The sequence below is a fragment of the Equus przewalskii genome, chromosome 16 (assembly GCF_037783145.1).
Source record: "Equus przewalskii isolate Varuska chromosome 16, EquPr2, whole genome shotgun sequence".
NCBI classification, from domain to species: Eukaryota; Metazoa; Chordata; class Mammalia; order Perissodactyla; family Equidae; genus Equus; species Equus przewalskii.
In genome coordinates, this window is record NC_091846.1 from 15,599,552 (window position 1) to 15,616,626 (window position 17,075).

At 34.1% G+C, this 17,075-nt stretch overlaps 1 protein-coding gene across 50 annotated transcripts in view; it reads right to left on the minus strand.

Annotated features, from left to right (window-relative positions):
• Positions 1-17,075, minus strand: part of SUPT20H (SPT20 homolog, SAGA complex component) — a 39,454-nt gene that overhangs the window by 4,082 nt on the left and 18,297 nt on the right. For 10 of the 50 annotated variants that reach the window (XM_070578035.1, XM_070578046.1, XM_070578034.1 and 7 more), the window contains exons 13-23: positions 16,788-16,859; positions 15,859-16,016; positions 13,360-13,386; positions 12,771-12,803; positions 12,090-12,207; positions 11,444-11,546; positions 11,135-11,293; positions 9,119-9,425; positions 8,475-8,629; positions 6,111-6,166; positions 4,110-4,229 (exon numbers count right to left, since the gene is read on the minus strand). In XM_070578035.1, coding sequence (XP_070434136.1) covers positions 4,110-4,229; positions 6,111-6,166; positions 8,475-8,629; positions 9,119-9,425; positions 11,135-11,293; positions 11,444-11,546; positions 12,090-12,207; positions 12,771-12,803; positions 13,360-13,386; positions 15,859-16,016; positions 16,788-16,859 — 1,308 coding nt within the window. The remainder of the gene's footprint in view (positions 1-4,109; positions 4,230-6,110; positions 6,167-8,474; positions 8,630-9,118; positions 9,426-11,134; positions 11,294-11,443; positions 11,547-12,089; positions 12,208-12,770; positions 12,804-13,359; positions 13,387-15,858; positions 16,017-16,787; positions 16,860-17,075) is intronic. The other 40 variants (XM_070578071.1, XM_070578057.1, XM_070578070.1 and 37 more) reach the window with 7 other exon arrangements.

Below are 17,075 nucleotides of genomic sequence, written 5' to 3' on the forward strand. Positions count from 1 at the left end.
CAATACCGTATAGTCTAAAGTAACCAAGACAGTGTGGTATCATCAGAGGGATAAATACATAGATTGGTGGAATGGAAGAGAGAACACAGAAAATAGCCAAACAAATACAGAAACTATCTAAACAAACACAGCCAAGTGACTTTTCACAAAGGTGCAAAAGTAATTCAATTGAGGAAGGATGGCTTTTTCAATAAATGGTGCTGGAGCAACTGCACATCCATATCCCACCCCCAAAAGTAAACTTTCACCTAAATCTCACACCTTATACAAAATTAACTGATAATGGATCATAGATTTAAATGAAAAACTATAAAACTGTTAAAACGGGAGAAAATCTTTCAGGCCTGGGGTTAGGTGAGGAGTTCTTAGACATAACACCTAAAGCACAATCCATAAAAGAAATAAACTGATAATTCAGACTTCATCGAAACTAAAATCTTCTGCTCTGAAAAAGATATTCTTTCCTACCACCTAAAATGGTGTCTGAAATAACATTTCAGTATATAATACAAGTTAAACATTTCAAAAGTTACAAGACATTTTTCTTGAGGGACCTCCCTGGATATAGAAAGAAACTGCACAGAAAAGCACAGAACTGACAGACTGACAGAAGAGGACACTTGAACTCAGAACTCTGCTCATGAAATAAATTAGAATAGGAAAAACGAGACCACATCCCTTCTGTAACAGATTTAGAAAATAAAAGAAAAAGCCCAAAATGCAGAAACACAACAAAACCCAGCTGGCACAGATTCTCCCCCTAAAAACACCCCACAAATCTAAACAAAATTGCAAGACACCACAAATGGAATTAAATATTCTCAAACAACCTGGAATCATGCTAACATTAATCAAAAGAAAGAAACAAGAAATATTACTAGAGATGAAGAAGGTCATTTATTAACGATAAGGTGTCAATTAAGGAAATAACAATACTACATGTGTACCTAGCAACACAGCTTCAAAACAACAACCTTCAGCAAAAAACTGATAGAACTGAAAGGAGAAACAGAAAACTTAACAATTTTAGTTGGAGACGTTAGCACTACTCTAAATAATTGATATAACATGTAAAAAGAAAATCAGTAAGGACACAGAAGACCTGAACACCACCATTAAACAACTTGATTCATCTTATATTTTAGAATACTCCATCTAACAACAGCAGAACACATATATTTTCAGGCACATAGGAATATTCACCCAGACCATTAAAAAAAAACCTCAATAAACTTAAAAGACCTGAAAATATGTCTTCAGACCACAATGGAATTAAAGTAGAAATCGATTACAGAAAGGTATCTGGAGGGGCTGGCTCCGTGGCTGAGTGCTTAAGTTCGTGTGCTCCACTTTGGATCCTGGACGCAGATATGACACTGCTCATCAGGCCATGCTGAGGTGGCATTCCACACAGCACAACCAGAAGGACCTACAACTAGAATATACAACTATGTACTGGGGTGCTCTGGGGAGAACAAGAAGGGGGAGAAAAACAGAACACTGGCAACAGTTGTTAGCTCAGGTGCTAATCTTTAAAAAAGAAAGGTATCTGGAAAATTCCCAAATATCTGGAAATCAAACACCACACATCTAAATAACCCATGGATTTAAAAGGAATTCATGAGGGACATTAGAGAATACTCTCGAATGAAAATGAAGGTACACATATCAAGATCTGTGGAAAGCAGCTCGAGCAGTTCTGAGAAGGAAATTCATAACATTAAATGTTTATTTTAGAAAAGAAAGGCCTCAATAATCTAAACGTCCACTTTAAGAAATTAGAATAAGAAGAGCAAATTAAAACTACAGTCCAAGAAAAGCTTCCAGAAATAAAGACCTGAATCCACATATTAAAAGGGGCCATAGGAAAGACATGGAAGGTAAATTTTGACACATATCCTAATGAGAATTATACACTTTAAAGATAAAGACAAATTTTCAGGGCCTCTAGGCAAACTAATCAATAACTTACAAAAACAAGATAATTGTAGAGACTGATGTCAGACTTCCCAAATACATACAAAGCAAATTAACAGTGGGCAGCAGTATTACAATAAATTTAAAGGAAGAGATCTAAAACTATAAAACCCTCAGAAGAAAACATAAGGAAAAAGCTTCTTAACACTGGACTTAGCAAAGATTTCTTCAATATGACACACAAAAGGCAGAGGCAACAATAAATACAGATAAAATGGACTAGGCCAAAATTAAAATCCTCTGGGCATCAAAGGACACAATCAAGAGTGAAAAGGCAACCCATAGAGTGGAAGAAAATATGTGCAAATCATACATCTCATAAAGGATTACTATCCAGACTCTATAAAGAACTTCTACAACTCAACAACAAAAAAAGCAAATAACCCAATTGAAAAAATGGGCAAAGGACCCCAAAAGACAATTCTCCAAAGAGGATATACACATAGCCAGCAAGTATATGAAAAGATACTCAGTATCACTAATTATTATGGAAATGCATATCCAAACCTCAATGAGGTATCATCTCACACCCATTTGGATGGCTACTATCAAAAAAACCCCCCCAAAACCAGAAAATAACAACTGTTGAAACTTGTTAGGATATGGAGAAACTGGAACCCTCATGTGCTGTTGGTGAGAATGTAAAATGGTGTAGCCATAGAAGCGTTATTCATGATAACCAAAAGATGGGAGCAACCCCAACACCCATCTATGGATGAAGAGATAAACAAAACGTGGTATATAAATACAATGGAATATTATTCAGTCTTAAAAAGGAAATTCTGACACATGCTACGATGTTGATGAACCCTGTGGACACTATGTAAATGAAATAAGCCCACTACAAAAAGACAAATACTGTATGATTTCACTTATATGAGGTACCTAAAGTAGTCAAACTCACAGAAACAGAAAGTAAAGGGAATATGTGTACAGTGATGGATGGCAACTAGACTTCTGGTGGTGAGCACAATGTAGTTTATACAGAAGTTGAATATTCTCATGTACATCTGAAATTTATATAATGTTATAAACCAATGTTACCTTCAATTTTAAAAAAAGAATCAGTACAAAAAAAATAATTTAGAGCTTAAAAACAACAAAAAGTTGATTTAGAAAACAACTTAAAAGTTAAAAATCTTTTAAAGTGGACAAAAAAAAAGGAATGATGGTTATCAGGGCTGGAGGGAGGGGGAAATGAGTTACTGTTTAATAGGTACAGAGTTCCAGTTTTACAAGATGAAAAAGTTCTGGAGATGAGATGCACAACAATATGAATATACTTAACACTACTACACTGCACGCTTAAAAATGGTTATATGGCACATTTTATGTTACATGTATTCTACCACAATTAAAAACAAATGTAAAGAAAGTGCAAATCAAGAATTTTATATCCAGCCAAGTAATCCCTCATGTGTTAAGAATAAAAAAAAAAGTTCTAAATGTGCCCTTCCTGAGAAATCTATTAGAGGATGAACTTTACCCAACAAAGACTTGACTGGGGAATCTCTGGCAGAAGGACTGATGGTAAACATTTCATATATTTAATTGTGAGCTAAGAGAGACACTAGGGTTGGGCCCAGGAATCAGCAGTTTTTAGTTTTTCAGATAATCCCTAAGTATAGCAAAGGTTCAGAAAACCTTGTAATTCCTTCTTTTTTCTTATTTAATTTCATTCTATTTGGCAATAGACAAGTATTTGCTTTTGTCTATCTTCCCTCTGCCCTAAGCTTCATGCTAAGAGGAAGATCTCTATTCTAAGAGACAAAATATTGTAAACAGAAGAATGATGATTGGGTAGAAAATACATGGCCTATAAGGGCAGAAAGATTTGGGCTTGAATTCCTGCTCTGCCACTCACTGTAGGGCCATGAGCAAGTTATTCACCTGAATCTGTTTTGTACTATGCAAGATGGAAGTATCATTATCTATTCATTATGGCCATTGTGAGAATTAGAAATACCCACCCAATAACTGATAGCTACTATTGTTAATAAAGAAAAACAGTAAGTAAATGTTTATTTGAATAACTAAATAAAAGCACTTGAAATACGCTCGGAATATACCAAAAAATGTTTCTATAACAATTCTACTAACACAAAGCATATGGAAGGAGAGAAAGCACATACCTGCTCCCCTGGCTGTTGAGGACTAGAAGTTGTGGGTTGCTGAGGTTGTTGTGGTGTAAACTGAGAGAGCTGCTGTTGCTGCTGCTGCAGAGTGTTAAAAATGAGTGAACCACCTGGAAGCTAAGAATTTAAACAAAAATTAATTAATTAGCCAATTTCACATTATTTAAATTTATTTATTCTACAAACATTTTTGGAACATTCACTATGTGTTGGGCATTCTTCTAGAGATTCAGGAAACACAGGTGAACAAACATCAAAACAGACCAAGTACCTTGCTCTTAAATAAAAAAAATCTTTTTAAAAACAATTTTTAAGTGCTATTACTTTGGGCTTTCAAATATGTTAATACTCTCCAACATAAATCTGCTTCAAGTTAATAGCTAGTTATCCAAATATACATACTGCTTTTATTTAACTTTTCTAATACATCAATATAAAGCAGCATTAAATGCATTAGAAAATATGAACAAGCTACTGATAATCAGAGATATATATTAAGAAAACTCATCTCTGAAAATTTCTTCCAGCTTTGCCAAAACCCAGAAATGCATGGATTCTTATACACCATAGTGAGGAATTCCAAAGCTGAAAAGAAAATGTATTAGATGTCCATACTTAATATGGAAACATTACTTGCTGTTATTCTAAATCTAAATTGATTTTTAAAAAAACCCACACACTTTTTTAAAGAAGCATTCAGAAAACTCCATGTTAAAAATTAAAATTATGCATTCCAAGTGCATCACGAAACAAATGCTTTTTCTATTTTATTCATTCTATAGGGGTTTAAGTTATAAGCATTTTCAAGTCATCAGGACAAAGTTCAAGCAACTGCTACCAAACACAGAACTTTCAGGTCTGTAGAGTCAAAAAAAGGTGTCCTTGGGTCAAAATCTCTACACTCAGCACAGCTCACTCTTAGGGAAATTTGGACACAGCACAGGTCAAATGCTCTTTCCTCAGATAATAAATGTAGCAAAATATAATTAATTTATATGGTGGGTTTGTCCTTATTTCTTATTATTAGTGTTATTAAGGAATTCCACTCCTGTTAACACTGAGACTGATGATCCCTGAGAGAAATTCCAACAGCAATATGGAGGAAAGTTGGCTCAATAAAGCAATGTGATCTGTGGTTTGAGCATATTACAAGTAAACTGTTCTGTAATTAGCTTGTAAATACTGACACTGTTTGCATCTTCTCTAAGAAACATTTTAAGTTTTGGCTCTAAACGCATTTCTCAATTTGTTATTTCTGGGGTTGATCTGTTATTGTCATTTCCCAATAATCCACAGCTCTGTGATTTTGTGTCTCCAGATCTTTATATTCATGTCTACCTTTCCAAAACTTCTCTGTAGATAATCCCATTTTCCAACCTACTAGCTTAATACTGGACTCCATCCTTAAATCCAAAGACCTAGCATAACACCCAGAATATTGTAAATTCACAATGTGTACTAAATTCTCCACCTTCACTCTCTATCTGTTAACAGTGATAACGTGTAAGAAAAGCCTCATCATTAGACAGAAACTGTAATCTAATAAACATTTACTGAATGACTATTAGGTGTCTGGCATTATGCTAAGAAATCATATTCTCCTCAGGAAAAGAACACATACTTATTTTTAAAATCTCTATTCAAGCACAAAATCTGTTTTAAGCAAACAGTAAGTAATACATATATAAATACATAAAATGTCTGCTGAGAGAGGAATTATTTTCTAAGTATATCTACTGCTGCTCTTGTAGGCAAGTATCCTCCTTGGTAGTTGTTAATTCTCCCCATTGGAACAGCTAGTTCTTGATTAGGCAGGGGTGCTGAATACTGATTCTTTCTCCTTATGCATTTGACCAAGCAAAGGTAGCAATAGTAACCACATCCTTGGAAGACTGTGAACAACCTCAAAATTTCAAATGCTGAAATGTATAGATATACACAGTTAAAAAAAAAATCAAAGTACAAAAACTTGAATCGAAAGCAGTGTTTCAGGTTTACCTGAAGCAGATTTAGGGGCCTGAGACTTGAAGTATTTTTTAAGCCAAATGGAACACCTGTTAAATAAAACTCATGGTTATAATGGAATTAAGTTTCTTAGACTTGAAAATATTTTATGTTTTAGTATATATAAATACAACACTAAGTACTTTCTGCATAGATGGGCTTATTTTTTATACTTTTAAAATACCTTAAAAAAATTTTTCATAGTGTTTATTAACACTGAGATCTTGTTCAAAGATATGGATCAGTACATGTACATTATATTCTGTATTTCAGAAACTGAGACTTCTTTATCACAATTTTGACTGTTGGTGAGAGAAATTAGTCTAGAAGTATGCAGACACCACGAATATAATACAACTATTGCTGTTGTGCAAATACATTTCAGGTACTGGCAACTATTTACATTCCTCAGTGCTAAGTAGTATACAATAATAATCTCTGAAAACCAGTGTACTTTGTGTTTTTCTTTGTGAAGAAAGATTAGCCCTGAGCTAACATCCCTGCCCATCCTCCTCTACTTTATATGTGGGACGCCTGCCACAGCATGGCTTGACAAATGGTGTGCAGGTCCGCACCTGGGACCTGAATAGGTGAACCCCAGGCCGCCGAAGTAGAGAGCACCACTGGGCCAGCCCTTACCTTGCACTATTTTTTAAAGTACAAATGTTAATATTAATAATGCTAAAGAATGATGGGTTCTGTGTAAGGATCAAACTGAAAGTCAGACAAGAATGCTGTTAAATCTGAACTTATTCCCTCAAATCTGTGACCCAACATAGAGTACATCATAAAGTAAAGTTTGGCAAACTTTTTTAGTAAGCTTTGTAGACCACATACAGCCTCCGCTGCATATTGTTCTTCTTCTTTTTTTAACAAATCTTTAAAAACGTAAAACCATTCTTAGCTTGGACTTTGGGCTCTAGTTTGCTGACCTCGATCTCAAAGTATGTGTATATTTTGCTCATGAACAAAATATACCAATTTGAACACTAATTAAAAACGTATCTAGCAGACAACTGTTATTTTAAAAAGATAAGAGGCAGGAAATTCACAGGTGATAGTATGAAAGCCTTGCATAAGAAACTGAAAAAGCATAATCAGATGAAAATATGACAATATTGACATCCTCTTCAGGAATTCTCATGAAAAGAAATGGCATAACTTCCATTAAGGGTGGATGACAACTATACAATGCTTTATGGCTTACCAGAGGCACTTTCAAAACACTTCATTTATTTCTCACAAGTACCAACTGAAGTTAGATATTTTTACTCATATTTTAAAAAGAGCAGATGAAACTGAGGCTAGGGGAAAAAAATTAAGTAACTTCTTTCAGGACCCACCGTTAGCACTTGGAGCCACAGGTAACTGGTAGAGTTACATGTAAATATAAACATCCTAAATTCAACATCTGATTCCACTTGCATGGCTTCTGCCACTAGAGCACATTTGTGCACATTAAAATAAGAACATAACTTGGAAATTAAGAAATCACAGCAATATGTTAACATCTTTATATTCTTTGGGTTCTCTTTCTCATAACTCATAGAAAGTTTCAGATAAATTTTTCTTACTATGTCAAGTTTATTCTTCCTGTTAAATTTTTTCTCAGTAGTAAGCAACTGGATGGTCCAAGATACTACAATGTATTTTCTTACCTCTTCTCCTTCTATATTTTTGTTGTTACAAATTATCCCCTTTTTGTATTGTGAGTTTACCAAATTCAAATGGTTATAGTTATTTTTGATGCTTTACGTAATAATTATTATTACAATAAAGCTACTACCACTAATGATGATCACAGCAAATATTTTAAAATGCTTATCATGTCTCAGGCACAATTTAAGCACCTTATCTGTATTTCCTCATTTAATCCTCACAACCACGAGGTAAGGTATTATTATCCCCATTTTATTTATGAGAAACGTTGAGGCACAAAGGTATGTGAAACTGCACAACTGGGATTCAAACTCAGGCAGTCTGGCTCCAGAACCTAGGCTGTTACTGCCATGCTATGTTGCCTTTCTTGCACAGTGTAGGTTTTCAAAATATATTTCTTTTACTCAGAATAGGAGTACACTGACAACAATTAGACTATCAAAGTTAATTTCATTATAATGTTTGGAAGGCAAAGATTTGCAGACTTACAGGCTTACCAAATTTCTTCACAGAAGTTGATTGCTAGATGGTTTTTAATTCAAATATCAGAACTTTAAAGGCTTTTGAAATGAAATACCTGTGACATAATATTTCATGAAATAAGGACATTAAATGTCTTTAATAATATGTTTAAAACGACATTTTTCACATTAGATGTACTTTAATTTTTTAAGAGGTTATTATTTCCAATATTCTGACCTGCTTGAGAAGTTGCCTGCATTGCACCGGGCAATGCATTTGGTAGCAGACTTCCTGAGGGTAGAAGGCCACTCAGGTTTATTCCTGCAGGAGTTATGGCACCAGTGTTACAGCCCAGCATAGGGTTTGAACCACTCATCAAAGCCTGAGCTCCACTGCAGGAGAATAAGACAAAGCATTAAACCTACACTACAAAAAGAAAAATCAGCCATATAACAATCTCTTGGATTAAAAAATAAATAAACACAATTAGATATTTCTGTCTGAAATATCAATTTCCAGGCTCAGTTTCATTTTTACACTAGAAAAGTGACAGCAAGGTTGACTAAAATTAAGTCAATATTTATCAAGGCTTAAAATATAATTTGGAAGAGTAAAGTGCTAATCAAGGGATTAAAAGATAGTAATGCAGAGGAGAAACAGGAAAATCAAAGCTGCTGTCAATGCATAGCAGTATCATCGCAGTGCATGTTAATAGATGTATCACCCAAAATTAAAACATACTTGTTGAGACAGCTTCTATCCATATCTAAACTATTTTCTTTCAGTAATATGCAATTTGTTCTTAATTTTACAAAGAAGAATTTATTCAGATTGGTAAGAATATCTCAAAAAAAAAAATCAGGGCATCAATGCAAACTTACCAAACAGAGCCCACTACATTGATGAAGTTAAGTCCAGCAGAGTTTGCCATGACCTGGGTGGCCGTGGTTCCTGTAGTTATAGATGTTACCATGGTGGAAAGAGGAATGGTCGTTACAGGCATTGCCTGGCTCAGAGACCTTTGCTGCTGAGCAAACTGAGTTAACAAAGTGGGCTGAGGGGTGAAGCCTGAATCTTGGGGAGTAGGGGTGGCTGAAGGGGTAATAGGAGTTGAGCTCTGAGCATCAGGAGGGTGTGGGGTCGATGAAGGGGTTGGTGTAGGAGTAGATGGCTTAGGAGTTCCAGATCCTGCTCATTGAGAAAAATAAAAATTGCTAGTTTGTTATAAATGGCCAGTCCTTTTTAAAATAAGGTTAATGGAATCTTACTTAGCACTGACAATTTGTTCCAGTTTTTTTTAAGCAGTTAACTGCAAGTGTTAATTTCTACACATGATACATGAGTGTTGCTACACTCAATTACAATTAAGGATGCAGTATATCACCTAAAAATTCCATCAGAGATGCTACTACAGTAACAGTGAAAATATACATTTGTATTCTACCACAATACCCATTTAAAAGTTAGTTTCCTACATGCTACCTTTGGCCTAAAAGTTTAAAAGGAATTCAAATTAATTTTTATTATTTACGATTTCACTAATTTAGGACTTTGTTTAAAAATATTGCTTATTTTCTATAACAGTCTGAGATAAACTCTGAACATATTTAATAAATTACATACAGTTAACAATCATATTTGGCACCTAAATATACATGTTTAATTCCTAACACATCAAGTTTATCCTGACGAACAAATTTACAAAACACAGTAATAAAGCAAATATTTGATAGATAATACTGCATCTTTAACAGTAACTGTGTACTTCTGTTTAAATGTAGAATGTATAGAAAATCTGTTGTGAATGAAGTATGCACAGTTTATCAACTTTTTAAAAAAAACAAAAACAAAAAACAAAAACCAAAAAAATAAAACCAAAAGCTCTTGAGGTGTTTTCTTTTTTAGCTTTCATGTCCTGCAGAAAGAAAGGAAAGAAATGTGAATGTCCAGAAGCTGTCACTCAACCCTTACTTAAAGTAACAACTGTGTGCAGTAGATTAACATAATCCATACCCACAACATAAGAAGTGTGAATAAGACTTTCAGGAAATTTATAAATTTTTCTTTGTGCAAAACAAGAAGGCAGAAAAATTACACCTTTTGAGCTATCAAGATGAAGATGTTTATATCTAATGCAAAGACCACCGTATCACTGTGCAGTGTACTAAAACTTTCAGCACATGTTAGTTATCTATAAAAAAATCTAAAAAACTGGAATGAGTTTTTGGAAATTGGTGCCTAAATATCTCAGATATTTACTAATTTGAAGAAATTCTCCCAAATCAATCCTAATATTCTTGTATAACTCCTTCATGTTAAAAAAAAAATATTCAGTATTAAAAATTACATTTTACTATCTTCAGAATAGTGCTTTATGATCATCACCACATTGTAGTAACTGACAACAATTTATAAGAGTGTAGGAGTGTTCTGGAAAAGTCAGCTTTCAGTTTATTGTACCACCACCTTGGAAATAGTTGGCTTCTTACATAGACAAAGATAGGACTGCAGCAACAACTCTTAGGACAATTTTTCTTATTAGCTGCATAGTTTACATAAGATGTAAAATGATCGTAGGGTACACTGGAATAAAAAGCATTTTGGAATCTTATTGCCACATTTAACTACCAGATAATTTTTTAAAGAAGATGTGTAGGTTGCAAGTCTATAAGAAAGGTATACACAAAGTGCATACATAGATACAGAAAAACGAATACAATTACAATAAACACATAATACATACAATCAACAAGAGATTTGCCTGAAGCTTCTCAAAACTTATACATTTTGGGTACACAGTACATTCAGATTTCACTATTTCACTGGTGAAAAAAAGCTGTTTTAAGAAACACTAACGCAAAAGCTCATGAAGAGTTAATCAAGAATTTATGACTCACTTTGTGATGAGCTGGCAGGTGACAGGGCAGCTGGAGAAAGCATGCTAACTTGATTGAGATCCACAGATGACTTCCGAGAAAGGCTTGGTGGCTTAGAAGCAGGAGGAGGAGTTGGAGATTTAAGAAAGCTGCTAGTCTGTTGTGGCGTAAAATAGTTACCTACGAGAAGAACATGAAAGTTATTTCCTAGGTTCCCAATTCAAAATTCTGTGAATTGTGTAAATCAAAATATGAGCAAAGATTTAAAAACAATTTACGATCGTATGATGTTTCTTACTCTAGACTACACAAAACTAAGGAATGTAATACCTGAGGAACTATTTCCTGAGCTTGAGGGAAGTTTGATGGGTGGAGGTCGATGTTTTACTCCCTTCCCCAATACTGAAGACTGAACTGACACAGTCTCAGGCTGCTAAGAGAGAGCGACATTAAGTATTCTTGTTAAAATTTAGGTCAAATCAGAAATTCATAAGTTAATACACTATAACACCTAGATGAAAACATACAATTTAAAACTCTGAAAAGTACTCTTAGTGGTTAAGGACTGGGTTTTAAAGATGCTACAGAAGAATATAATTTCACAAAGAGATCCATGAAATAAATTAACAGTATACATAAAGAATGAAGAAAGGATTTCTGAGTAATAGATGGGATGAAAGGGTTTGAGGGAGAAAGGCAGAGGATTTAAATGAGGTCAAAGCCCACCTTAAATTTTTCCCAGAAAATAATAACTGTTGAAACCAGGTGCTTAGTATACACACGTGTTCATTAAATTTTTCCCTTTATCTTTGTGTAATTTGAAAATTTCCATTATAAAAAGTTCAATAATAGTAATAAGAAAAAGTTAAAAGCAAAAACAAAACTAAATAATATCCCCATCCCTCAAAAAAATAGTCCTTAATATTTCTCAGATTCCTTGAGAAACAATTAGGCACAAACAAGTTATCAAACACACTTCTGTGTCTTTCCCTGGAGAAAGCTGACTCAAGCTGGCTGAGCCACTGGAGCTGTGTGACATCTTGACTGGACATTTGGCTTCATTCTGAACCAATTCCTGGTACTGATTGACTACCCTGAAATATTAGGGGAAAACAAATAAGGATTAGCTAACTGTGTTTTAAACAAAAATTTATTATATAGGAAATGAATAATAACCGTTAATGAAAAAAATGTTCCATTAAAACACGAAGATAAAAACTAGACAATTTATCTTTGTATTAAAAGTACATTCTCCTAATCTTTTCAATGACAAGCTAAAGCTCAAAAACATTTTGCTAATAAAAAATCTAAACACAGACTTTCAGTATCTTGTTTCTAATACGGAAATTACAGGGATTATTTAACCAATCAGCAGCCAAAGAAATTACCCAATAACTTTCACTTACATTCTGATTAAAGTACTACCTAGAAACTGTTTTGCCTAGCTAGCCTAGATATTTCTAAGTTTTCTTATTTAAAATAAAACATTTTAAACATTATTCTTCTATCATTTTCCTAATTCTATGAAAAAAATCCTAGAATACCAAAGATATAACTAAAATCAAAGTTTCGACTCCTAACAGAGTACTCTCTGTCCTCTAACAGTGAACTACTTCATATCAATCCAGATCAAAAATAAAGATGCAAATATTTTTACCTCTCAGCATCAGTCTTTGATCCAATAATGAACCTAAAATGTTTAGAAAAGAGAGAAAAGTATTAGATAAGAGTTGTCATAAGAAGCTCTGGGATTACTTTCGAAGGCTGCCATATTTCAGTGATAGTAATTTTACAAATTGACTTAGACTCTACCAAGATAGCATAAAAAAAAAATTTAAAAATACATTTAAACTTATGAAGCAATGACCAAGTTTTGCATGCATTATTAAATAATCCTGTGAATAATTTGGCTGACTTAATTTAGAGAGATTTATTTTGGCACACAGCTTATGTACCAAAACAAAATCTGGGTTGAAAATTGCCAAGTGCCTTGTAAGTGTCTGCCCTACAGCAAAGCTCCCTGAACTATGGTGTGCAGGGCCTTTGGCCTTCCTCTCACTTCAACCTTTGATTTTGGAAGTCATTATTAACGTCTATATAGCAGGATCTTAGAATATATTTTAGACAAGGAAGATAGCTTATTGCCAATTCAAATAAAATGTCTTTACCAAGTCTTTTTAAAGAGTTTGACATTTATATGATTTCTTAACAGATTAAAATAGTGAGTTTGTTTATTTTTTAATTACCAATTTGAATGATCATCTGTGGAGGAGCTGAAATATAAAATGTAAAAAAAGAAAAAAACTTGGTTAATGCAGCTCAAACTTCAACTTCATAGTTCTAAAATCAAGTAATTTATGAATATGGAAGAATGACTGGAAGGTAATAAATCATGCAGCATTTTTGCAGCGACTCCCTGATGTAAAGGCAAAAAATTCAATTATCTTCTTGTCAAACACATCTAGTCAGTTGGCTTTTTGAATCAATTTTTTTTAATTATTAAAAATAATATTATTCCCTTGTGTTTGAGAAAAGTTAAATTTATTTAAAATGACCAATATATATCTTTAAGGAAAAGATTTTTAAAAATATAGATACAGTTGGCCCCCTTTATCTGTGGGGGACACATTCCAAGACCTTGTGGGGATTCCTGAAATCACAAACAGCCCAAACCCTACACACTATGTTTTTTCTCGTACATACATACCTATTATAAAGGTTAATTTATAAATTAGGCACTGTAAGAGATTAACAGTGACTAATAACAAAAGACAATTATAACAACATACTGTAATAAAAGTTACCATAGATCTTAGAAACCTCCGCATATGACCTGCTTTCTTTCCTTAGACCTTCACCTTTTTCATTTTAAAGGAAGTACTTTATGGCTTCCCTTTGGCATATCTGAATTGCCAGCATCACTACCCTTGTGCTTCAGGGCCAGGATGAAGTAAAATAAGAGTTCTTTGAACACAAGCACTGTGACAGCTGATCTGATAACGGAGATGGCTACTAAGTGAATAATGGGCAGGTAGCATATACAGTGTGAATATGCTGGACAAAGGGATGATCCACATCTCAGGTGGGATAGAGTGGAACGGCTTGAGATTTCATCATGCTACTCAGACGGGTGCACAATTTAAAACTTACGAATTATTTATTTCTGGAATGTTTCATGTACTATTTTCGGACTGCAGTTGACTGGGTAACTGAAACCATGGAAATCAAAACTGCAGGTAAGGTGGGACTACTGTAATCAAAACATCTGATCTTTCTACTTAGTATTCAACAGTAGAAACTGCTAATGTGAAAAAATTAGCCAAGGATTCCCTGATTGCTACTATTTCTTCCTATCAACTTTTATGTAGGTTATTGGTGAGGTTAATGTTTAAAATTCATCTTTCTGGTGTAGTTTCAATTAGCATTTTGTGTAAGGCTTTATCAATGATTTAACATAGACCTGGACCTTGCTTTTCCTGCTGAGGTCCTCTCTTTGTTTTTTATTCTTTTCAAAACAGCATCAACTTGATAAAAAAACAAAACTAACAAGAATAAATACACGTACAGTATTACTATAGTTAATAATACTGTACTGTATATTTGAAAGTTGCTAAGAGAGTAGATCTTAAGTTTTCATCATATGAAAACTTTTTTTTTTCTTTTGGTGAGCAAAACTGGCTCTGAGCTAACATCTGTGCCAATCTTCCTCTGTTTTATGTGGGATGCTGCCACAGGGATAGCTTAACAAGTGGTGTTGGGTCCGAACCTGAGAACCCTGGGCCACTGAAGCAGAGCGTGCAAACCCAACCACTACACCACTGGGCCGGTCCGCCGCAAAATTTTTAACTATGTATGGTCATGGATATTGTGGTGATCATTTTGCAATATATACAAATATCAAATAATTATGGTACATACCTAAAGCATAATGTTATATGCCAACTACATCTAAATAAGAGAAAACTAAATATTGGTACCTTGTACTAAATAAATGTACTCCATAAGTTTTGGAAGATTATATATATTTCTTTTTTTTCCTGTTTTTTTGTGAGGAAGATTAGCCCTGAGCTAACTGCTGCCAATCCTCCTCTTTTTGCTGAGGAAGACTGTCCCTGAGCTAACATCCATGCCCATCTTCCTCTACTTTATATGTAAAACACCTACCACAGCATGGCTTGCCAAGCAGTGCTATGTCCGCACCTGGGATCTGAACCAGTGAACCCCAGGCCGCTGAAGCGGAACGTGCGCACTTAACCAATGTGCCACCAGACCGGCACCGTAACTATATCTATTTCTATGGCCAATAACTACACTAAGCAGAATCCATGTCCTTACACAGAATGCTGAAATACCAAGTATCTTCAACAACTTTTACATTTATAATGAATTTGCCTCCCATTTAAACAAAATATTGCCTGGAAACACTTCATGCTCAGAGGTTAAAGTCATAAGAGGCAACACATAAACATACCAACAGGGATATCGAAGGCATATCCTTCAAAGCAAATATAAAAATAATGATACCATATGTTTCTAAAAAGAAATTATTACTATTTTAAATAACTCTTGGACAACATGGTAACCACAATTTAAGTTTACTTAGCACTACTGCCAAATCTAATTGGAGTATTTAACCAACAAATGAATCCTTGAAGGGAAATTTTTATTCATTAATGGTTCATCAATAGGTGCAAATTAAACTCCGATGACTGGTTTTGTCAATTACATGTATTTACAGAACTCACTGGGATGGAGACATCTGGCTGTCACTTTCTTCATCTTCTTTACATGGCTGTATTCTACCATAGTAAAGTGGATCACCAAGTGACTGTAAAATGGTCAGCTTTGTTTTCTGATACTGATTACCAGCTTCACATTCAAATACATAATCATCTTTTACATCCTGAAAAAGGCAGAGCATCCCAAATAAATACCTTCTCCAGTAAACATATCATTAGAATTAACAAAAATCAGGAATAATTTGTATACTAATTTGTACCAGGCAACAGGAAGACACACGGCACTTGGGCTATAGACCTGTTCAAGAATGCTTACTAGAATAAAGCCCAGGATTCTTTTTCACATGGTACTTTGGAAATCAGAGTTCCAATGGGGTATTTACTTGAATAAGCTTGAGTGAAATACGGCAGAATTTCATATACTGGACATATGAATGCAAATATTAAATATTAAAAAGACACAACTTTCAAAGACAGATCTGTTTCTATATGTCATTATTCTTTCTGCTATCATACATATAAAACATCTCTCATCATTTCACTCCTAGACTTACCTAATTTAATACATTATGCTTATTTCTCCCTTAAAGAGGTTATTGCAATTAGGGAAACTTTCATGGAACACTTCTCTTAAGAGACACCCTTAGAATAATTTACTAATTACTAAGTTGAAACAGAAAACAAATCAGAAGTAGCAATATGCAACCAAAAGTAAAAATGAAGTTATGCAATAAAATTGCCCTTTAAAATGGAAATCATACTTTATAAAAACAAAACTAAATAGTTGCTCCTTCTTTTAATTTACTGAATCCCCCAGAAAGTCCTTAAAAAAAAGAAGGTCCCAAATTAAAGGCAACTGCACCTTATGTTTAATAAATTCAGATCTCAGATTAGAAAAAGCATCATTAGAAAGGGAGAATGCAATGGTTACTTACATGGGCTGGCCAGACTGTTGGTTGTGAGTCATCAGATTTGATAGACTTCTCCACTTTAGCATATTTCTCCACCTAAGAAATCAAATTAAGAGACAGCCGATATAATGGAATCACTATTATGACTAAAGAGAAAAATGTATGTAACTTAATATACTTTTTGGCACAAGAATTACTGAATCACCAATATCACCAACTACTTATGCTTAAGTACATAGATGCGTCATTTAACAACAGGGATATGCTCCAAGAACGCACTGTTAGGCAATGAAGTCGTCGTGTGAACATCAC